The sequence below is a fragment of the Lagenorhynchus albirostris genome, chromosome 11, assembly GCF_949774975.1.
Source record: "Lagenorhynchus albirostris chromosome 11, mLagAlb1.1, whole genome shotgun sequence".
NCBI lineage: Eukaryota > Metazoa > Chordata > Mammalia > Artiodactyla > Delphinidae > Lagenorhynchus > Lagenorhynchus albirostris.
The window spans coordinates 9,612,094-9,635,242 of NC_083105.1; the positions used below are offsets into that span (position 1 = coordinate 9,612,094).

At 57.5% G+C, this 23,149-nt stretch overlaps 1 protein-coding gene across 3 annotated transcripts; it reads left to right on the forward strand.

Moving 5' to 3' along the window:
- Positions 1 to 974: 974 nt before the first annotated feature.
- On the forward strand, positions 975 to 22,788 carry PDGFB (platelet derived growth factor subunit B). Of its 3 annotated transcripts, none has more exons than XM_060164592.1 (7): positions 975 to 2,312; positions 11,112 to 11,208; positions 13,533 to 13,622; positions 15,110 to 15,315; positions 16,727 to 16,868; positions 20,631 to 20,784; positions 21,741 to 22,788. In XM_060164592.1, the coding sequence occupies exons 1-6, from the start codon at positions 2,250 to 2,252 to the stop codon at positions 20,756 to 20,758; spliced, it is 726 nt and encodes a 241-aa protein (XP_060020575.1). In that variant the 5' UTR covers positions 975 to 2,249; the 3' UTR covers positions 20,759 to 20,784; positions 21,741 to 22,788. The 3 variants fall into 3 exon arrangements, with proteins under 3 accessions (XP_060020575.1, XP_060020574.1, XP_060020576.1); XM_060164591.1 differs by having other exon boundaries at positions 1,214 to 2,312; positions 21,166 to 22,788; XM_060164593.1 differs by having other exon boundaries at positions 1,234 to 2,312; positions 20,634 to 20,784; positions 21,166 to 22,788.
- Positions 22,789 to 23,149: the final 361 nt, after the last annotated feature.

Sequence of the window (23,149 nt, forward strand, 5' to 3'; positions counted from 1 at the left end):
ACCTGCCCCTGGCCCGCCTCTTGGCCACCGTGCCATGCTGCCTAGGCAGTAATGGGCAGAGGGCGGGTGCGTGTGGCTGTTTGTAGAGAGGCCCTCCTGGGACATCCGCCCTCCCTGCTGCCCCCGCTCAGGGCCAAGAAGACAATTCATGAAGAGACGGTGAGTGTGCCTGTCTCAGTGACTAAGGGTGTGTGCACACGTGAGGAGCAGGCTGCCACCCCGTAGGGATGTTTGGGTACAAAGGGCAGATGACACAGACAGCACAACGGGACCAGATAAAGGCGTCCTAAAGCCAGGAGCCGGGCGATGCGGCGCGTGGGTCTCGTGGTGGGTGCTGGGCTCAGCGTGCGAGCGTGTGACTCTGTGACTGTCAGCGTATGACTGCTGAAGGAAGGGACGTAGCAGCTCCCGGAGCTGGGGGGCGGAAGGCGTTAACCGTGTGAATGCTGGCATGGGTGGGGGGCCCTGGGTCTCCAAGCTCTGGGCTGAGAGAGGTAGTAAACATCAGGGCGACTGGAGGATCGTGATGGCGGCCCTGCAAGGATGCTGCAAGGTTGTGGAGGTTTGTGCGACTGCAGTTCAACAAATTCAAATTCAACCAATGCCAGCAACGCCTGTTGTGTGCCAGGCAACCAGCTAGGAGGAGGAGACGTGCACCCAGCTTTCAGCTGAATGGTACTGGCTGCAGGGTTTGTGTGATCACCTTGTGGCTTTTTGGGGGCTGGCTGCTTTTGGCCCTTTCTGCCATTAAGTCCTCACAATAACCCTATCCCACTTTGAGGCAAGATGGAGGAGCACAGAAAGGAAGTGACTTGCCCAAGGTGACCCAGCTACTCAGCACCAGGGCAGGATCTGCAGAGCCTGAGTCCTTCACCACCATGCCTGTGCTACGGTGCAAATGTCTGGCCCTGAAGGTGTGGGCTTGCACTTCTGCAAGCCAGCGGCCTTGGAGACACCCCTGCCCCCAACCACGTGGGCTAGAAACCAGGCCACAGACACTGTGCTGAGAGGCCCAGAGTTTGGTTGCTCCTAGCTCTACCTTCCCAGGGACCAGATTTCTGGGCGGAGGGGCTGCTGGGCTTTTGGAAACCCCTAGGCACCCCATCCTCGCCTCAGGCCCTCCAGGAGCTCCCGCCCCCCTTCCCCCCTCCCGGTACTGACTCTCGGCCAGAAGAGGAAAGGCTGTCTCCACCCACCTCTCGCAGTCTCCCTTCTCCTTTATAAAGGCCGGAACAGCTGAAAGGGTGGCAACTTCTCCTCCTGCCGCTGGGAGCAGCCCGCCTGCCTCCCCGTGCGCCCGCAGCCTCCCCCGCTGCCTCCCTGAGGGCTCCCCTCTGGCCGCCAGCGCCCATCTTTCATTCCCGAGATAGAGATATTTTGCGCGCACACACAGACACACACGCGCAAAAAGGGGGAAAAAGCCCACCCTCCAGCCTCGTTGCAAAGAGAAAGCCGGAGCAGCCGCAACTCGCAGCCCGTAGAGGACGCCCAGAGCGGCAAGCGGGCGAGCAGACGAACCGACCGACTCGCGCCGCGTCCACCTGTCTGCCGGGCCCGGTCCAGCGCGCAGCGGGCACGACGCGCGCGCGGAGCAGCCGTGCCCGCCGCCCGGGCCCCGCGCCAGGGCGCACACGCTCCGGCCCCCCCACCCGGCCCGGGCGGGAGTTTGCACCTCTCCCTGCCCGGGTACTCGAACCGCCGCTGCAAAGCCAACTTTGGAAAAAGTTTTTTTGGGGAGACTTTGGCTTTGAGGTGCCCAGCTCTGCGCTTTCCGACTTCGGGGGCCTTTCCAGAAAATGTTGCAAAAAACCTAAGCCGGCGGGCAGAGGAAAACGCCTTTAGCCGGCGAGCGAAGACGAACCATCGACTGCCGTGTTCTTTTTCCTCTTCGAGGTTGGAGTCCCCTGGGCGCCCCCACACGGCTAGACGCCTCGGCTGGTTCGCGACGCAGCCCCCCGGCCGTGGATGCTCGCTCGGGCTCGGGATCCGCCCAGGTAGCGGCCTCGGACCCTGGTCCGACGCCCAGGTCCTCCCCAACCCCCCAACGACGGAGCCCGGCCTGGGGGCGGCGGCGCCCGGGGGACATGCGGGTGAGCCGCGGCGGCGGCTGCAGCGGCCTGAGCGCCTGATCGCCGCAGACCCGAGCAGAGCCCACCTCCCTCCCCAGCCCCCGCCCCCCACCCTGGCCGCGGGGGCGGCGCGCTCGGTCCACGCGTCCGGGGCCCCGCGGGGCCGGGCCCGGAGTCGGCATGAATCGCTGCTGGGCGCTCTTCCTGTCTCTCTGCTGCTACCTGCGTCTGGTCAGCGCCGAGGTGAGTTGCGACGGCGGCTGGGGCTGCTTCGCTTCATTCATTACCCCCGACCCCTACCCCTGATCGCCCCCTCCTTTCACTGCAGTGAACTTTGGACCCATGCAGCCCCTGGGTCTGGCGCCGGGCGCTAGGTGACCTCCGAGGGCTGGGACGCGAGGTCCGGGAGGTGCCAGGCTCTAAGAGGAGGGGGCAGCGGTGCCTTTCTTTCCCAGGGGCGATCTCAGATCTCCGAGCTTTTAGGCGTCAGGGGAAGATGTGTGTGGTCCTGTCTCCCACCCCTCAGGAACCCGAGAATAAGCCCCCTTCTAGCCCAAGGGAGAGGGCTGGGGTGGTGCCGAGGCAGCAGGCAGCGCGTCCTCCCGAGCGCACTCCGGCTACAGCTTAGGTCCTGTCCCGGACCCGGCTTGCACGGGAGGTGCGAGCTCGCGCACCGGTGGTGGCAGCCACTCCAGTCTTCGGCGGGGGTGTCCGTCCCACCCTGGCTCCAGCTCCCGGTCGGGCTGGGTGCCCTGGGGGCCCGTGCAGGTCTTGCCCGGCCCCAGAGTGCGGTGCAGGAGCAGCCTGTGTCTTGGGCGCAGTGGGTGCCGAGACAGGTTTTGGGCACTTGGGATTAGGGGAGGAGTGGGGGTCTTAGGGAATTCAGCCCCCGGGGTGGTGTGTGCCTGAGGTCGCGCCATACCTGCGCCCGCACCCTGCGAGAGAACGCACCTCTCTCCCCCGCTCGCAGGGTGCGGAGCGCGCCGCCTGTAAAAGCCTAGCAGAGCTGGGGTGTAAAAACGTCTGCGGGAGCTATCAGATTGTATTGAGTCCCCCGCACCCCTCCCAGCCTCACGTAGCAGTGAGTTGGCAAGTCTACCCGGAATCCAGGTGGGAAAGGGGGCGGGGCAGCGAGGAGGCGCGAGGTGCCGGGGAGAAGAGGGCAGCGGGGAGCGCGGCGTGTCTGGGTCCCGTCCCGCCTCTGCTCGGCCGCGGCCGGCAGCCCGCACTTCGCCTGCTCCCGGGGAGGGCCGGCCCCTCTCGGCCTCCAACGAGGCTTAGGAAGGAGGCGGCGGCGGCGAAGGGGTTAAGGTGAAGAGCTCCGAGGCCGCGGCCGGGCCTTGGGCCGCCGCCAGCGCAGGTTGTTTTGACCACGGAGGAGCCGTCGCCGTCTCCTTTTGTTCTCGGGGCTCCTCGAGGGCCGCCGGCAGCCCGCCCTGGGGCCCCGCCCTTCCGCGGCCACCCCCTGCGGCCAGCACCCGGGAGGGAGGACGCGGGGCTCAGCCCGGCAGCCTACAGGCTCCTCCCGACGCCCCCTCCTCTCCGCTCCCGCAGCCCCCCGGGCCGCGTCCAGCTGTTGCGAAGGGGGGCGCCGGCCGGCCCCAGCTGCCGCTTTGCCTCGCCGCGGGGTCTGGGGGCTGGGCCCGGTGCCAGGGCGTCCTGGGAACGGCGGCGCCCCCGTCGCTGCTCTCCGCAGCCCACCCCGCCCGGCCCCCCGACTCGCTCACTCACCCCACGCATGCACACTCTTGGCCGGAGGCGATGCTGCGCTCCGGCGGGCGGGCGGGTGCGCAGAGCGACGGGCACGCACTACCGCGGCCGGGTCGCGCGCCCGCCGCCGCCACGCCCGTGCACACGCGGGGCACACGCGCGCGCACCGCATACACACGTACGCACGGCCCCTGAACACGCAGCCTGAGCACACGTGCGCGCACACCTACGCACGCACATAGGCATGCACGGCCCCTATACCCCCATGCACCAGGTGCCCACCCCCGCGCAACAGGTGAGCCCACCGTGGGCCTTGGAACCTAGTTATCTCTGCAGCGACCCCGTTTCCTTCCTGGGTACTATGAGGGAATGGAAGCAGGGACCCTCCCGTCAGGTCCCGGCTCCACAGCACCCACTGGTTTTTGCCTGGTCAGGTCAGCTCGAAGCCCCTCAAGCATTATCCTTCTGTGGTCGCTTTTTAAAACCATGCTCGTGTGGCCGATAATGGGGGGCACTGTGATGTTCAGAGTTTTTCTCCCTTCAAATAAGCCCTTCTTTGAACCTCCAAGACTGGATGACCCTGAATGGCTGAGGGGGTTTCCCACCCCTGACTGTTCTATCCTCTTTGGGGATCCCAGCCCGTTCTGGAGAGGCTGGGTGACAGCTGGAGAAGGCCTTCCCAGGCCTGCCCTTTCCATTTCCAGCTTCATCCAGCAACTCCTCCTCCTTTTCCAGAGCCCCAGGGGTATGAGTGTTTGGTGGGGAGGCTAGGGCACGGAAGCTGGTGCCTTTCTCCTCACGTGAGTCACAGCATCCTTGAACATGGCCTTCAGGAAGCCACAGTTGTGTAGTGCTTTGCAGTTTACGAAGCAATTTCCTGCAGAGCCTGAGTAAGCCTCAGAAGTCTCTAAGGGAGGAGACCTAAAGGGAAAACCTACTGACATGGGAGCCAGTCCAGGAGGGCTTGCTGGTGGAGGTCGCCTTGGGATTGGCCATGTCCTTGGCATGCTTGTACTGAGCCTCAGGTGGAGGCCTCAGCAGCTGGGAAGGAGGGACGGGGAGCTCTGAGGTGGGGCCTGGCTGAGGGTCGGCGGAGGCCCATAAGGTCCCATCTCCATCAGCTGAGCTGGCTTCCGGGAGGGTGACTCTCCCTGTCATGTGATGTCTCTGGCCTCTGCACCCTTCTGCCGAGAAGGAGTGAAGGGGCCCGCAGACCTTCAGTCACCCGGCTTCTTTCTGGTTTGCTAACGGCCTTAGGTAGTGGGAGACTGGCTTGCTGCAGGTTCGGATCAAACAGAATTTGGAGGCTCTGGCGCAAGACCTAGGAACAGTGTGTGTGTATGTGAGAGAGAGATTGATTCAGCAGGAGTGTAAAGCGATGCTTGCCATCGGCCTCAAAAGTCCCTTTCAGAGTCTTCCCTCACCCCGCCCCCACTGAAATGCCTTTCTAGCACAACTATTTTCATTTTCTGATTTATTTAGTTGTTTATTATATGTTTTTTCTCACCAGAGTATAAACTCCCCTAGAGAGCTTTTGTCCTGGTCACCACTGTCTCCCCTGCTTAGAACGGTGCCTGGCCCATGGTGCATAATCTGTAAATATTTGTGGAAAGGACAGTGAATCCTTGCGGGGGCGGGGAGGGAAGGACCAGACGCGTATCTAGGGCTTGCTAAGTGCTTTGTAAACGCGGCCTCATTCAGTCCTCCCGCAGGGCAGCCAACGGTAGCCATGCTGCCCTCCAGTAGAAGCATCTTCATTTGAGTGCCCCTGCATCGCTCCCTCCCCCCACCCCCTTCTTGAGAGACAAGCACTTCTTTCTTTTCCATGTCTTGGTACTTGGACTGTTAGGATAGTAAATACTGTTAGGATGGCAATACTGTTAGGACAGAGAGAAAGAAACAGAAGGAAAATTAGATTGCAAAGGTTCTGGGTATCTTGAGCTGGGCCTCAGTCTATACCATCTACAAAAAAAAAAAAAAAAAACCGAGAAGGTTGGATCAGCTCAGAGTCCCCCAAGAGCAGCAGAATTACCTGGCCTTTTGAAAATGCAGATTCCTGGGCCCCACTCGGTGCTGGGAGTTGGGACCAGGGGTGGCTGGGGTCAGCGATTGCGATGTGCTGCCAGGGTTGTAATTGCTGCCCTGGCCTCTCTCTTCCTGGTCTAACAGTTTTTCTGCTGGAGGGAGACGCGGGAGCCCAATGGGGGGCTGGGCTAACAGTAATAGCGGAGGGTCCCAGGAGCAATACGGCAGGGAAATACTAGGTGGGAAAGGCTGGTTCTAAATGGCTTCTGCGGTCTGCCCAGAGAAGGCTTCTTCAAAGGGCTTGGCTTTGGCATTGACTCTAAATCAGGCCTGAGACTCCCAGGCAGGCGGGCGCTCTGAGGCCTTCTCCCTCTGCCAGCCACGGACAACGCCCCTGCTTGCTTGGGCCAAGCCCGTGTTGTCTCCCTCAGCTGAACAGCAGGCAGGCTGGGGAGTGTATATCTGTGTGTACAGCTGGGGCCCAGGCGGAGGGTGGGGTCCAAGCCCCTTTAATCCTCCAGCCCGGCTGGGAGCAGGTAATTCACCTGGCCTCAGCTAGCTTGTGCCCTTCCTACCTCGCGCAGCTGACGTTAGGGGTGAGGTGGGGAGGAGGCTGTTTGCCTTGGCTCCCACGGCTGGCTGTGCCCCAGCTGCCTTCTTGCCACGCCCTCGCCCTGCCAGGAACCCCAGGCCTGAGATCTGGGGCAGCTTCATCAGGGTGCCTTTCCTATCTCCGAGGGGGAGCTGCCCACCTTAAGGAGGCTTCTAGAACCTGTGCCCCTGAAACCCGGGCTCCGGGCTGCTCACCCTCCCACACCTCGAGTAACCTCTGACCCCCAGCAGGTGCCCATGTGAGCCTCTCCCAGGGCATTGCATCCTGGAGCTGACCACAGGCTGAATTTGCCCATCTCTCAGCCACCCCCAGCCCCGGAAGGGACCCACCCACCAGCCCACAAGGCCCGAGGCAAGTGCCAGTGTGGGGCTCAGGTGTCATTTCCTGTGGTCCGGCACGGGGGACAATGCAAAGCCACATGCTCTCCACCTACCCACCATCATCCTCAAAAATGTCCTGCCCTGCAGGCCCCGCGCATGCGTGCTGCTCGCTGCTGCCCTCAAGGAACCACACTGAAGGAATGCATGGGGATCACAGCAGGACTCATTAACTACCCATCATTTGCGGGCTGCTCTGCTAGGTGCGGTTCCGCCTCCCAGTAATGCCGCTGAGGTATTATTAGCCCCATTTAAAAGATAAAGAAGCGGAGGTTGTGTTAGTTTCTGCTGTATAACAAAGTGAATCAGCCATATGTATACATATATCCCCATATCCCCTCCCTCTTGCGTCTCCCTCCCACCCTCCCTATCCCACTCCTCTAGGTGGTCACAAAGCACGGAGCTGATCTCCCTGTGCTATTATACTCCAATCAAGATGTTAAAAAAAAAAAAGAAAGCAATTCCATTTATAATAACATCAATAAGAATAATATACTTAGGAATAAAATTAACAAAAGGAGTATAAGATTTGTACGTTGAAAAGTACAAAGCATTGTTGAAAGAAATTTTAAAATATCTAAATAAAAAGAATGACATCCATGTTCATGGGTTAGGATAGTAAATACTGTTAGGATGGCATTAATCTTCAAATTGATCTACACATTCCACTCAATTTCTATCAAAATCCCAACTGGCTTCTTTGCAGAAATTGGCAATTCAGAATTCATAGAGTTATGCAACCGTCGCCCATTATTTAATTTTAATAATACTAATATGCACCCAAAGAGAAATATAAGAATTTTAATAACAGCCCTATTCATAATAGCCTCAAAATGGAGACAACCCAAAAATATATCGAGTAAAACGTATAAATAAATTGGGGAATACGTATTTAATAGAATGTAAATGAATGAACCACTACTAAATACAGCAACCTGGATAAGTCTCACAAATATAATGTTGAACAAAGAAGCCCATGACCAAAGAGAACATAGTTCAGAATCAGACCAACCTAACAGTAATAGAAACTGGGAACAGGAATAGAAACTGGCCACCCTTAAAAGGAGTTGTGACTAAGAGGAGATGCAAGGAGAGCATCTCAGGTGCTGGGATGGCCTGTTTATTTCTCAAGGTATGTGTTTACTTTGTGAAAATTCATTAAGCTGTATACTTATGACCTCTGTACTTTAATGTGTGTATGTTACACTTCAATAAAAAGTTGGACTTAAAAAAACAAGAAGCTGAGGTTTTAGGTTGTTAAAAGCCTGACTCCAAGAACCCAGGTTTCCCTGGCAGCTGAAGCCCTTGCTTTGTCTTCTACGGAGCTTTTCCATCTCTTCACTGTGGATGTTTGGGACCAGAGAATTCTTTATTGTGAGGCTGTCCTGTGCACAGAAGGATGGTTAGCAGCCTCACTCGCCTCCACCTACTAGATGCCAGTAGCATTCCTCTATTTATAACCACCAAAAATGCCTCCAGACATGACCAGTGTCCCCGGGGGGCCCACCGGCCCCTGATTGAGAACTGCTGTTCGTGACCCCTGCAGGGTGGGGAGCTGACAGAAACTGAGGTTAATGTCCAGGCAGCTCCATGGCACTGGGAGGGAGGGGCCCACTCTGCCACTTACGAGTCGTGTAGACCTGTAGCTGTTTACTGAATTTTTCTAAGCCTCAGCTTCCTCATCTGGAAGATGGGAACACAAAAAGTGCCAGGCTCTTGGGGTTGGTAGTTGGTACAGCATTTAACTCAGTGTCTGGCCTGTAGTTAGCACTTCACAGAAGTTAGCTGTGGTTTTAGTGTCAAATCCAGGAGCTCTCAGGGTGTTCTGGGCATCCAGTGGCCAAATTACTGAAAAGCACGTGCAGGAATGGCATCTGCTTAGAAGAAAGTGGACCCTTTAGGAGGCAGTGTGCTCGGGGGTGGTCCTCCTGGTGGAGGAGGGGGGGAATCATACAGGAGACAACTCCAGAGACAAGGGGAGGGTCCTTCATGCATGTTACCAGTATTTATCGAGCATCTACTGTGTGCTTCTCCCACCTCTCCCGTCTGTATCCTGGGCTCTTCCCCACTCAGCCTGGGAGGTTGTGGGTTTGTTTCCATGAGACGGCATCTCCTTTGCATCACAGGCTGGGTCCGGGGCATCTGCTAGATAGGCCTGTCTGGGAGTCTGCCTACTCTGCCTGGCCGGCGGCAGCAGCGGCAGCCAGCTCTCCAGGGGCGAGGAGGTCTTGGCACGAGTGCTCTGTGCCATTTGGTCCTGGGCCTTCGGGCCCCTCTCCTGGGGGGTTAATTGAATCATTACTCCGCAAGCAGCCTGGGAGACCTGGCTGGGGACCCCACCCTGGGCTTTCCTCTGCTGCTCCTCCTGAGACCCCCAGGCAGAATTGGAATTGAATCAAATATTTTCAACCCCTTCTATTTGCAACGGAGAGCCAGGATCAGAGAGGGGCGGTGGCCAACCTGAGTTCACGGGGAGGTTAGTAGTGGTAGAGGTGAAACCCTGCTCTTTGGACTACCAGATCTGGGGCAGACAAAACCCTCAGGGGCAGTGGCCTGCCTTGGGCTCCACTGGAGACCAGCCAGCCGCTTTCCGTTCCGTGGGTTGGGTCCTGTGTCCACATTTGGAGACCACCAAAGGCGTGGTCTCTCTGGGTTGGAGGAGGCAGGCCACATGGAGGTGGGAGAGGAAAGTGAGGGGCAGCTGAGTTGACATCCCTCCCCATCTCACACACGCATCCCCTGGTTTCCCGGCTGTGCCGTCGTGGACCCCCAGCTCCCAGCCAAGCTTACTGCTAGACCCCCACCCTTCTCTCCCTCATACCTCCCGACCACCCTAGGCACCAGGCAGGCTTATAAGCTCCACGTGCGAATGAAGGAACTCAGCTCAGAGCTCTCAAGGAAGTTGCTTTAAGAGCGGACATGGCCACACTCCACCCTGGCCTTCTGACTCCAGGGCTGACTCCAGCGGCCAGGCCCACGTGTGGTGGGACCCCTGGAGGAGGTGTTGACAAGTGCTAGAACCTGATCAGTCACCAGGCCCCTAACAGACCTTTCGGGGAGCACCCCGGGGACTGGCCACGAGGCAGGGCGAGGGCGGCGTTCCTTCCTCGAGGCAGCCTGTGGGAAGCCTCTCAGCACTCCAGTCTTTGGAGTGTTCAGTGCACCAGCTCGAGCAGGGGCGCCTCCCTTCTTAATCCAGGGAAACTGAGGCACAGACTTGTGTAACCCAAGGTCAGGCAGTAGTAAGTCAGGTCTGCTGAAACCCTCCCCAGGGGCTCCTCCCACAAGGCGGAGCCCTCCTGTGTGTTTACGTGTGCACGTGCATGTGTCTGCATGGGTGTGAGTTCGGACACGCAGCAGATCTTGCGCATTTTCTTTGCCCCGAGGCACAAGAAAGAGGCCCTCGCCTCTTTTTCAAGACCTTTGGCATCAGCCCCTCAGGTCTCCCTGGACCGTGGCGGACGGGGCCGTGACATTCCTATGCTCTCATGTTATTGTAGGACCTGTGATTTCCCTGGAGGAAGCCCGGTCTCCAAATGGGGCCTGTTAAAGTGCTTATTAAGTTTCAAGTGTTTTTGGCAACAGGCCAGAGGGGCTCTAAAAATAGGGTTTGGTTGGGCACGGGGCACTGGGGAGCTTTCAGGGTTCCCCACTGTATCTGAGGATTCCCTTCCCTCCTCTTTTGAGTGAGAGACTGAATAGATAACGCTAGTACATGTGGCCTCCTGAGACCATCCAGTTCTTCAAGCATCTGTTAAACACCTTGTGTACCCAGGAGGCTGGGGGTACAGGCTCTGCCCTCAGAAAGACCTGGATCTGAAAGCAGGTTCTGCTGATAATCGGCTGTAGGATTCCGACAAAGGATGTCGCCTATTTGAGCCTCTGTTTTTACCTCTGTCAAATGGGGATTATTCAATCTCCCATGACAAATGCTGGCTGCCTTTAGCTGTCAGGCATGGAGGGGAAGCAGAGAGAAATCAGAATGTTGGAGCCTCCAGAACCTGTAGTGTGATGGGGGGACAGATGCATACGATCAAATCTAACTTAAAGCAAGCTGAGGTTCTGTCTGTGGGGGAGGGAAGCAGAACTGAGCTGCATCTTAGAGGCTGCCGCAGGTTCTGGTCCCGGGCCTTTGTGGTCCTGGTTGTCAGGCCCCCCGACCCCTGCCTGCCCCCGGCCTGGCTGTCCATTTGTCCGTGGCCAAGGGGCCCTATGGGAACTTGCCATAGGAGGGAGTGTGTGTGTTGGGGGGAAGAGGGCCACGGCGGGGAAGCCCTTGCTCCCAGCTCACTTGTCCCCCCTGTGTCTGCCTGGCAGGGGGACCCCATTCCCGAGGAGCTCTACGAGATGCTGAGTGACCACTCCATTCGTTCCTTCGATGACCTCCAGCGTCTGCTGCACGGAGACTCCGGAGGTGAGTGGAACCCTCGTCCCATGCTCTGGCCATCCGCTGAGTCCTGGGGAGCCGGGCGGGCATCCCCGCTGCCAAGGGGGGCAGGGCATCTGGCAAGGGCATCCCCGCTCCCTTGGCATCCAGAGACCCAGAGGCCTGTGGCAGCCCCGCAGGGCTTGGCCACACCTGTCCCAGGCAGGCCTGGGTAGGCGGACGGGTTGCTACCTGGGATGTGGGGTGTGGCGGGAGAAGCTCCCACATGTGGCTCTGGCGGGGTGCAGAGGGTGGGGTGCCGAGAGGAGGGGCCAGGGAGAAGGTACCCAGGGCATCTGCCGCATGTGCATCCGGGTGTGGACCCAGCCGGGGAGGGAGGTACCAGAGCGGCCCTCTCCCTGCCCCTCCGGCCGAGGGCCCAGTCTCCAAGGTCTCCGGGGGACACCTGGCCCACACTAGTGGGCAGCCCTGCCCTTGCCCAAGAGCGCGCTCAGCGCATGGGCACGTGCTTGGCGGCACACACGTGGCGGGGCTGGGTCGGGAATGTATTTATAAACGCTGCCTTCAGAGCAAATTCCATTCTATTCTAACCTCTGGCCTGTTCCCTGGAGCCCTGGTCGGCAGCCCCCCTGCACCCCCAGCTCCCCTTCCCTCTGGGGTTTTGTCTCTTTGTCACTTTGTAATCCTTGCCCAGACTGCTATCTACGGGGGACAGCATTTCCTGCCTTTGTTTCCTCTCCCCGTTGGGCCCCTGGCTCCCTCTCAAAAGCATTCCCGGGCCCTTTCAAACCCGCCTGTGCTGGGGGCTGGCGAGGCAGGCGGGAGGGGGCCCCAGCTGGGCCCACCTATTGTTCACCAGGCCCCCCGCCCCACGTCTCCCACACCTCCCACCCCATGCCCGACTGGCCAGCCCTGGTCAACACAATGGGGCAACTTCCAAATTTAGCCTCTCTGCTGTTTCTTCCCAAGGCCCTTGGCCCTCACCCTCGGGCAGCCCCTGTGTACCCCGGGTGGGAGTCGGGAGCTCCGAGATGAGGTTTTCAATAGCAGGCCTGTTTCAAGGCAACCGTGTGGCTATTTTTTCCTAATCAACTTAACCTTTCCACAAAGCACATCTTTTCCCCATCTCCTCCCCACCAGGGACATTCCAGAGATGGCAGAGAGAAAGGAAGGGAGTGAGAAGGACAGACAGACGTGCTGACGCAGGAGCAGTAGGCTAGACGGAAAGGCACCAGTTATAGCACAGTCTCCTCCAAACAGGACCCGCTGGGAGCCTGCACGGATGAGCTGGAGCTTTGTCCTGGGCAGGGCCAGTGGGCTGGTGGGCTGGGGAGACAGCAGGAGCGTGAGGTGCTGCATGGAGGGAGCAGGGCTTGTTCTCAACCCCCGTAGTTTATTTGCTGGCGCTGCAGCCGTCAGGAGATAGAAGGGGCTGCCCACAATTCGGTGAGGAGCTCCACGTCTCTGCAACCCTCACTTCCCGCAGCTGCTCCGGCCGCCATCTCTAGAGAGAGGGATGCGTCCAAGGAGTGCCAATGATGCTGAGATGAGGGCCACCCAGGGTAGAGAAGGGAACTGTGGTTTGTGACTTTAGGAATAAATGGACAACTTAGGGCAGAAGTGGGGCAAAAGGTTAGGGGGAGAGGGACAAACACGGTGAAAGACTGGGGGCTGGAGAGAGACTAGGGCCAAAAAGGGGGCAGGGCAAGCGCTCCCCCGACACCCACCCCCTGCCCCACCAGGCCTGGCTATTCACCCCGTCTCTGCCTTCAGCCTCCACCCCCATCCCTCTCCTTCCCTCCCTCTTCCCCGCCCAACTGGGCCATTGTCCGGGGCTCCAGAGGGGCTGTGTCCAGGGCATGCCGGTCCCCCCTGGGGATTCTGGGAATTTCTCCATTCAGCACTTCCTATGGGAACGCTGGGTGGAGGGGCACTGGAAACTGGCCTTCAGAGCTCTGGGTCCTCACCCTGCCCTGGAGGCCAAGGAGGGTTCTCTTACAGTAGCAAAGGGGGTGGGTTATTTTTAACTCCATTGACATGGGCTCTGTCCAAATATGTGGTTGAAGGGCCCGGAGTGGGGCTGACGATCCCTTGGCGATGCAGTCAGGGCCCCACCACCCTCTGGGCCCCATGGCCACCCTGGCGTTTGTCTGGAGGGGCCCCTCCTCAGAGCTAGGACCCTCAGGTTTACAGGGAGCCAGAAGGGGAGAGCGTTTTCTGGAGTGGTGTACCAGCGCACGGACGGGGAGGGAAGCAGTCCCCCCGCCTGCCCCGGAACCCACAGCCGAGCCCCCAGAGCCCTGGTCGAGCCAGCCAACAGTTTGCAGCGTGTGTCTGACCTCCTCTTACAGATGAAGACGGGGCTGAACTGGACCTGAATTTGACCCGGTCCCATCCTGGAGGCGAGCTGGATAGCTTATCCCGCGGGAGAAGGAGCCTGGGTAAGACTGAGGGTGAGAACGGTGGCCTCTCAAAGGTGGGAGCCAGGGAAGAATTGGGGATGCAGCCAGCCCGAGGCCAGAGGGCCTGCTCCTTCGTGCTGACACTTAGGACCGAGTGGAACTGAAGGAGCACAACCATCCTTAAATACCCTCTACCGAGCAGCTAAGTCATCATCCTCCCCCCACCGACTCACACTGTTTTCTAAATATAGTTTGTTAAAACCTCATTGGTTCATTAGTTCAACCTTGGAGGTAGAGCTTATTAACCCCATTTTATAGAGTTGAAAACTGGGGCCCAGAGAGGGTAGAAAAGCAGCTGGGGTCACACAGCTAGCAAGTGGTGCGGCTGGGATCCTAAGCGGCTCTTCTTGCTTGAACCCAGTGCCGCTGGCAGGCTGCACGTCTCCTCTGCAGTGAAGTGCTGTGCCTGTGACGGCAGGCGTGAAGCAGAGGAGGGTGCGGGTCACTGGGTCCCACCGAAGCTTTCTTAGGGAGGCGGGTACCTGCTCCAAGCCCCCCTTCCTCTCTGCCCACCTGCAGCCCCCAAAATTCTGTAGACCGTGGCTGGGGGGCCCGCCACATAAGAGTCAGGTGGCCCGAGTTTCACTCTTTGTGAATTTGGGCAGCTAATTCAGCTCTCCGAGCCTCGGTTCCTCTACAGGTGAATAATGACAGATGACAGTCGCCCCAGCATTGGCTGTAAGCCTGCTGTAGGCCAAGTTTCACTTACTCCTTTGATCGGCAAGTACAGTATAGGAACTGTTATTTTCCCATTTCATAGATGAGGAGACTGAGGCTTGAAAGAAGCAAAAACGTAAGAATAGATTACAGTGTAAACAGCAATGTGAGAGTGGCTACAAGATAATACACAAGTAAGGGCCACATGCCAGGCAAACTCATAAACGTGTGAAATCATCGAATAAAATGGTTGAGGGCTGGCGGGAGGAAACTGACGTGTACCCCACGCCAGCGCTCTCGGAACGATCTCACTTGATCCTTACAGTGGTTTTGGGGTGTAGATCTCATCATCCCCATTTTTATTTATTTCTTTGGCTGCATTGGGTCTTCGTTGCGGTGCGCAGGCTTCTCATTGCTGTGGCTTCTCTTGAGGCAGAGCACGGGCTCTAGGCGCTCGGGCTTCAGTAGTTGTGGTGCACGGGCTTAGTTGCTCCGCGGCATGTGGGATCTTCCCGGACCAGGGCTCGAACCCGTGTCCCCTGCATTGGCAGGCGGATTCTTAACCACTGCGCCACCAGGGAAGTCCCTGATCATTCCCATTTTGCACATGGGGAAACTGAGGCCTCAAGCCTGTCAGCAGCCTGCCCAAGTGCTGTGGCTGGTAACCCTCCACACTGGGGTTGAAGGAGATGGGACAGGCCAGCGTTTCTGAGGACGAGCAGTCCCAGAGGGGCTCCGCGCTGAGCTTTCCTGTTGATGGGGCTTCTGGACAGGCCCACCACCCTGATGGAGGTCCCTGTTCCCTCCAGGTTCCCCGACAGTCGCTGAGCCAGCCGTGATCGCCGAGTGCAAGACACGCACCGAGGTGTTCGAGATCTCGCGGCGCCTCATAGACCGCACCAACGCCAACTTCCTGGTGTGGCCGCCCTGCGTGGAGGTGCAGCGCTGCTCCGGCTGCTGCAACAACCGCAATGTGCAGTGCCGCCCCACGCAGGTGCAGCTGCGGCCCGTTCAGGTACCCAGGCCTCAGCCAGCCCGAGGGTAGGGGGCGCGGGACTCGCTGACCAGGCTTCGGGGGGCGTCCAAAGGCCTTCTGGCGGGCTCCGGGGCTCCATCCAGAGAGGGCCGATATCGAGAAGCTCCCTCCCGACAGGTGTGCAAAGGCTGCCCATGGGTCCGCTGAGGCCATCCAGGCTGCGGTGACCATGAGCCACAATCAGGCCCCCGGGGTGGGGCCATAAGGAAAGGATGCTGCCTCCTCCTTTACAGGGATCAAATCCCCAGACATCCCTGGAACAGACAGGTCCACAAACACATCGGACGCTCAGAACGTTCTGAGCAGCTGCTCAACTTCCCTCAGAGATCTCCCTTATTCAGGGCTCTCAGTTTTCTTCAATCCAAACAGAGAGAGGCTCGGCTAGGTGCCCCAGCACCTTTAACACCTGCCCATCTCCCTTTGACAGGTCGTGTCTTTAGCAAGGAGGGCAGAGAGACCCCCCCACCCCCAGGCAACAGACCCTGCAAGAGCTGGGCCAGCCCCTAGCAGAGAGTCAGAATGCTGAATCCTGTCCCCTTTCTGGAAAGATTGGGTGTACACTCTGACTCAAGGGAAATTTTAGAGTAGAGGACGTCCTGGGGAGCTCCTGGTCTCACACGGGGCAGGGCAGGGCCAGAGAAGTCTCAGCTGTCTTCTGATTTACGTGGAAAGGTTTCTGCACCCCTGGGGGCAGCCTGGCCCCCACACCAGCTCAGGCTGGGCCGAGCTGCTGCTGGGCGGTGGGCACGCCTCTCCAGGGCTCAGGACCGGCTTGGTGCTTCCCACCTACTCTTGCCAAGTGCCCTGCCTACCTCATCACACTGCCCTCCCCTATGGTCAGCCGTGGCCTTGCCTCGTGCCCGCCTTCCATCCCAGGCCTGGGCCTTGGGCCCAAGATTACCAATGTCACTTTCTACCCCGGTGCCCACTGTCATGGTATCTCCTGTCCCCAACACTGCCAGCTCTGTGGATGGACACCTGACAGCTGACCTCCCCCTTCCCGCCTCCCTTCTGGATAAAGCCTCCCCCCACTTCCTTCCAGACAACCATCTCCCCGCCTCTGCTGCAGCCCCTGACCTTGGCTGGCGCTCAGGGAATGAGGACACCACAGGTCCCACGCTTAACCGGGAAATGCCTTTCTCCCTCTCTGGGGGATCTGAGGGGGGCTGGCGGAGACCAGGTCAGAGGGGCTTGTTTTGATGGAAAAGCTACGAGAAGAGCAGAGGGCAAGGTCCTGCCATTGTTTGGGCCAAAGCGTCTACCCTGCTGCAATCCAGGCTTTCGAGGAAAGATCACCGCAGGGGATGCTGGGTGGCAGAGCGGGCAGGCAGCTCTCTCGGCCCCCGCCTGTGTGGTCTTACGGAGACACTTTGGTGGTTCTGTCTTCCAGGTAAGAAAGATTGAGATTGTACGGAAGAAGCCAACCTTTAAGAAGGCCACGGTGACCTTGGAGGACCACCTGGCGTGCAAGTGTGAGACGGTGGTGGCACGAACCGTGACCCGAAGTCCCGGGAGTTCCCAGGAGCAGCGAGGTAACCGCCCATCCAGGGTCTGCCTCTAGTTGCTCAGCCCCCTTCTTCTATGGCAGGTGCCGGGGGCATGCTGGGGGAACTGGATCTGGCCTGCCCCTGGTTAAGTTCACCTGAAGCCTTCCACGTCACTGACAACGATCCTAGTTCCTCCCCTGCCTGGGAGGCCTTATGTGAGGATGTAGCCCCCTGTTGGCCCTCTGGCCCTGTCGCCAACCAGTCCCCCTCACTTATGCCACCCCAGCCAGGTTGGCCTGTTTGAGCGGCCAAATAAGTTTCTGCCTCAGGGCCTTTCTTTGTACACGTCACTCTGGCTGAAATTCACTCCTCCTGGCTCTTCACAAGCCTAGGTCCTGCTCTTCACTTGGGTCTCAGGTCAGAAGTCACCTCCTCCGAGAGGTCTGCCGGCCGCCCCATCCAGAGCAGCCCCCATCCCAGTCTTGCTACCGTAGCCCCCTACTTTGTTTTGCGAGTGCATGAAATGGTGGGAGGAACCATGGCCCGAATGAGAGAACGCCCTAAGGCATATATCGTAACCAGATATTTGACGACTTGTCCTGGGGAGGAGAAATCAAACTAATTCCTTGTAGCCTTGATGAGGGAATTAGGACCAGTGGGGGGGGGGGAATCACCAGAGAGAGATTTTAACTACATATATGCAAAAGCTGGTGATCAGTCAGGAGTCCAAGATGGAATTGTCTGCCTTGTGAGGTGGTGAGTTCTGTGTTCCGGGAGGTATGCAAGTAAAGGCTGGGCAACAATGTAGCAGGGATGTGACAGATAGGGTTCAAACGCATGGATAAGTTGGAACTGGAATTCTGTTCCTGTCCTTAAATTTCACGAATTCACAATTTCAGGGGCAAGTTTGACTTAAAGAGTTGAAAGGGACTAAAAAAATGGTCCAACTGCCTCCTCTACATTTTATGGAGGAGGTGCCTGAGGCCCAGATAAGCTGAGGTCTTGCCCAAGGACACACAGCCAGTTCCAGGTAGGGGCATAGCTAGAATTCAGGTAGGGGCATAGCCAGGTAGGGGCATAGCTAGAATTCAGGTATCCTGGAGTTCTGTTCTTGGCTCTTCCCTCACCCTGACAGCTGTCACTGGCTCTTAACTTGCCTCATCTTTTTTTTTTTTTTTAAGGATTTAAAAATTTTAGAGCTAGAGATGATCTTACAAGTCAGTCCTTCAGTGTTACTAATGGGGCTGCTGGAGCACAGAGAGGTTAAGGGACTTCATGAAGGTAGCACAGCGGCAAAGTTGAGCCTGGAACCCAGGTCTTGGAACATCTAGTTTTGGGTCCTTTTTTTTTTTTTCGGGACGCGGGCCTCTCACTGTTGTGGCCTCTCCCGTTGCGGAGCACGGGCTCCGGACGCGCAGGCTCAACGGCCATGGCTCACGGGCCCAGCCGCTCCGCGGCATGTGGGATCTTCCCCGGCCGGGACACGAACTCGTGTCCCCTGCATCAGCAGGTGGACTCTCAACCACTGCGCCACCAGGGAAGCCCTAGTTTTGGGTTCTTTTGACTGTATCTTGCTGCCTTTTCTCCCTCGAGGAGCAAAGTAAGGATCAAATGAGACTCATTAAGTTAATAGGATTAGATGAGCATAAAAAAATCATGCAAGTGACTGTTTGGATTTTCAATAACTTTCTTTGGTTAGGGGACAGGACAATCTCACTGTCATTTCTTACTAACAAGCCTCCTGAAGACAGGGCCATCTCAGCCTCTTCCTCCTGTTCTAAGAGCTGAGCTGAGTCATGGATGACCTAGGAAGGCTGAGAATTTGACAGCTTCAAACTGACATGTTGTAAATTATTTGTAGAGTTAATATGGAGAATGACTGCCGTTCAGGAAAAATTATATTCTTCTTTATGTTTAGAATGGGGTTCTTTTCACTGCCTTTGTTTCATGTGATTTTCTGAACCAGTTTCTTAGGAGGCATGTTGAACCACTTGACATGTAGGTCTTGTCATTTTAGTTTCAGCATTTTGGCCCTGGGTGACAGTTCCTGTGGCAGCTGGAGGTGTGGCACGTGTGATAGTCAGTGTCAGACCTCCTGGGCTCAAATCTCTGCCCTGTCACTTATGAGCTGAGTGATGACCTTGAGCTTTTGCTCAGGCTTTTCCCAGCCCAGCGTCCTGCTGGTGGCCCTGTCTCTGGCCCTTCAATGGCCCTCTTGGGCAGCCTCCCTCAAGTGAGGACCTGAGACCCCACTGAGTTCCTAAATTTCCTACTTGCAGCAGTGGGGTAACTGCCTCATGGGAGCCTGTGTCTGTGAGGTGGGAAGTCAGGTGTTGGCCCCAAAGTAGCTGGGTGGGCTGGGGAGAACTCTGGAGGCTCCCAGGAAGAGCCAGGCCTTGAGCCTGGTAGAGAAAACTTTCATTGCTAGGGTGCCTACCTAGGAGCCCAGGAGGAAGAGAGACATAAGTGCTCATCTTAACCGAGACTGGCAGGCACTGTGATTTACAGCCCAGTGTTGAAAGCATGGATTCCAGAGGCAGATCCCTGCATTCAAATCCCAGACTTTCTGTCTCAGTTTCCTCATCTGTTAACTGTACAAACCTATACCTGCTGTGAGGATAGATAAGCTTAGAACTTTGACAGGTGCATGCTGGCTAAGGGTTTCTGGCGATTTCCATGTATTATCTCCTAAACCTAGGGGGCCAGGGCTGCTGTTCTCAGTTTTAAAGATGTGGGAATTGAGGCACAGAGAGTGTATGTGACTTTCCCCAAAGCATACAGCTAACACTTGGGAGAGCCCAGTTTGGACCCAGGTGGTCTGGCCCACCCAACTGTACTGCCTCTCGGAGTGGCTAGGGCCAGGCAGGTGACAGGTACCACGGAGGGAAAGGCCCAGGTCAGTGGGGGGGGGTGTGGTTATGCCCGAAGCCTAGTGGCTCCCGCATCCCATGACCGGAAGAGGCTGCGGTTGGTGGGAGGAAACCTCAGTAGGGGGTCAAAGGAAGGAAAAAAGAAACAAGTGAATAAGAGCAGCTGCTGTTTACTGATCACTTCTCTAAACTTAGTGGCTTAAGACAATAGTCATTTTCTACGCTCTCTCCGTCTGTGGGTTGGCTGTGCTCAGCTGGGTGGTCCTGGTGGCATCTCTTGCAGTTGCAGTCTGTTATCTGGAGGCTGCACTAGGAGAGCTGGGCCTCTATCCCTCTCCCTGTAGTCCAGGCCCTCTCCTCCCCATGTGGCTCCCACATGTGGCAACCCCAGCAGGCGAACCAGACTTCTTATGTGACAGCACAGGGTTCCCCAAAGTGCAAAGGTGGGAGCTGCCAGGCCTTCTTAAGGCTCATGCCTGGAACTGACCAGCACCCGTCTGCCTCATTAAATTGGTTAACAGATCCAAGTCCAGTCCAGGTACAAGGGGCGTGGAAATCAGGGGCATATCAGTGGGGTAATGACAAAGAGCTTGAGGCCAGAGTTCATCTGCTCCCCTCTGTGTTTGCCAGCATATTGTCAGTTATTCCTTCCACTAGTCCTATGAGGTGGGCAGTTTGTTATCCCCATTTCACAGATGGGGAAGCAGAGGCACAGAATGGTTCAGTAATTGTCCCTAAGGTACAGCTGGTGAGCGGTGGAGTTGGGACTTGAACCCAGGAGGTCTGGCTGGCTTCCAATCTAGACTCCCCTCCCACCCCTTCTCTCAGCCCAGAGGATATGGGGAGGTCTGTGGCAGGCCTTAGTCAAGGGGATAGACACCCCCAAATCCCCGCCATTGTTCATCCACCTGCTAACCAGACCTTTCTTTCTCTCAAGCAGCCAGGACGCCCCAAACTCGGGTGACCATTCGGACGGTGCGAGTCCGCCGGCCCCCCAAGGGGAAGCACCGGAAGTTCAAGCACATGCACGGCAAGAAGGCGCTGAAGGAGACCCTCGGAGCCTAGGGGCATCTGCAGGAGAGTGCGGGCAGGTGAGGGCCCGGCGGGGAAACTGAGGCCCAGCACCCTGTGTTCCTTCTCCCTGGCCTGTGGCTTTGGCTGAGGAAGGGGTGGGGGGCAGAGGCATTTTCCCGTACAAAATCCAGGCTCTAAGCCTTGATTTCCTCTTCCAGTTATCAGTGGAGTTTTTCCACGGCACAGGTTGGGTGAGGGGCTTTAGGGACCCCTGCCCAGCTGTGTCTCAGGAGGCACTAAGAGGATGGGAGGTCTAAACCTCAAATCCTCCAGCCCTGAGCCCTGCTGGAAATCAGGGGCAGCTGGTTGACCCCAGCTCCCTGCCCCCGGTTGCCTGTAAGAGTGGGATGGAGCCCTAGGCTGTTTCTGATCCCCGTGTTCCTCTGCTTGGCCTACAGGGTTATTTAATATGGTATTTGCTGTATTGCCCCCATGGGGTCCTTGGAGTGATAATATTGTTCCCCTCGTCCGTCTGTCTCGATGCCTGATTCGGACGGCCAATGGTGCTTCCCCCACCCCTCCACGTGTCCGTCCACACTTCCACCAGTGGGTCTCCCCTCAGTGGCCTCCAGCATCTTGCCCAGAAGCTCAAGAAGGAGATGAAGGACCTGGACTCCATCGCTGTCTTCCTCTCCTGACCTGGAGAAAATGGGATGAAAGTGCAAGAGAGACTGATGGGGTCGCTGTTGGGGGAAAGGAGCTTCCTTCTCCAGCGCTGTGGACTGGCCTGAAACCCTGCACGTGGGCCTGAGGACCTCTCAGCATGGCCTGCCTGGTCCCTGGACCCGCAGCCAGCTCTGACGGGAGCACCCCCAGGCAGGCCAGGGTACTCGTACTCCTGTGGCTGAGACCATGTTGGGGAGCATAGACTGGAGAAAACCCCCTCCTGCAATGCCCAGGCCCGGTCATCTCCCCTTGGTTACCTCTGCTCACAGTGGCTTCTTTTCATTTTATACGTTTGAATTCTTTGAAGATGCGGACTCTTCCAGGCAGGGGTGGCCAGAGCACCAGGCAGCCGAGTGCCCTCTCAGATGGGTTAGAGATGAAGTTTGCTCCGGAGGTGGATGGAGATGGTGACCTGGGCATGCAGTGCCTCCTTCCACTCCCCCTGTTCACTTTTTCCTCTGTTTCATCTCTCTACCTCCACCCTGTGTCTCCTCCTGTCCTGACCCTTCAGTCTGCTCCACCAAGGGGCTCTTGGACCCCTTATTGAGGCTGCCGATAACCCCAGTCACTGCTCTGTAGGACAGAAGACCAGGGCCCAGGGCGGCAGGGGGCCTGCCTGTCATATCCCAGCCCAGCCAAGACTGCCATGTAAGGTTGTACAGGGTGTGCACTGCACAAGGGCACTGCATGCAGGGAGCACAGGTCACACACAACCGTAGACATGGCCAATTTGTATATTTATTATGACAATTTTTTGGCAGATGGAGGTAAAGTGTCTTGAGGAAAGGGATCCTTTTCCTAATTGACACAAAGGCTCTGTGTGGACTGGCTGTGCCTCTGACCCAGCCCGCAACTTGGAGCGGTCAGACAGGACTGAGCCCTTGGTGGGGGACAGGGGAGCAACACTTGTCCCTGTGGCCTCCATTTCCCCAAGTCCTCAGCTCAAGCAGTCTCCCCTTTAGGCGGGTGTGAAAAACCCAAGAGAAAGTCTCCAAGGGTAGGGGGTAGCCCTTGCTCCGCCCCTGCACACGCCCCTCTTCTTAGATCTTTTTGAGTTCCATCTCTGGTGGCTCCTCCCAGGAAACCAGCTATTGGGCTGGGAGTGGGGGAGAAAAGGGAAAAGATCCCCAGGGCCCCCTAGGGGTGGGGTCTGAGCTCCCACCTCCCTTTCCACCTTCTACTGCACTTTCCCCCCTCCCCCCATCTCCCAAATCTGCTTCCTTCAGTTTGTAAAGTCGGTGATTATATTTTTGGGGGCTTTCCTTTTATTTTTTAAATGTAAAATTTATTTATATTCCGTATTTAAAGTTGTAAAAAAAAATAACCACAAAACAAAACCAAATGAATCCGCTGGAGCTCTGTCTGTTGGCACTGCATGTGACAATTACCCTTTGCGCATTGGCAGGATTCGCCGACAGCTTACAACGGGTTCCTCTCGCTCTGGGAGACTCAGGCGCAAACTCATCCTGCGCGCGCGCACACACGTTCACACATGCATGCGCACACGCCGGCCCGCGGCTCTGAGAGACGCTCTGTCTGGGAGCCGGTGAGAGCCAGACGGCGCACTCTGTATGACTTGGTCCCGCTTGCAGCTCCTGATACCTGGACCCCACGTCCCTGTGCTTGTCACTGGCAGTGACAAGAGATGGGTTTCTCCAGCCTGAGGGTCTCCACAAGGGAAACGGATCCTCAGCATCGTGGGGTGGGACTGGCTGT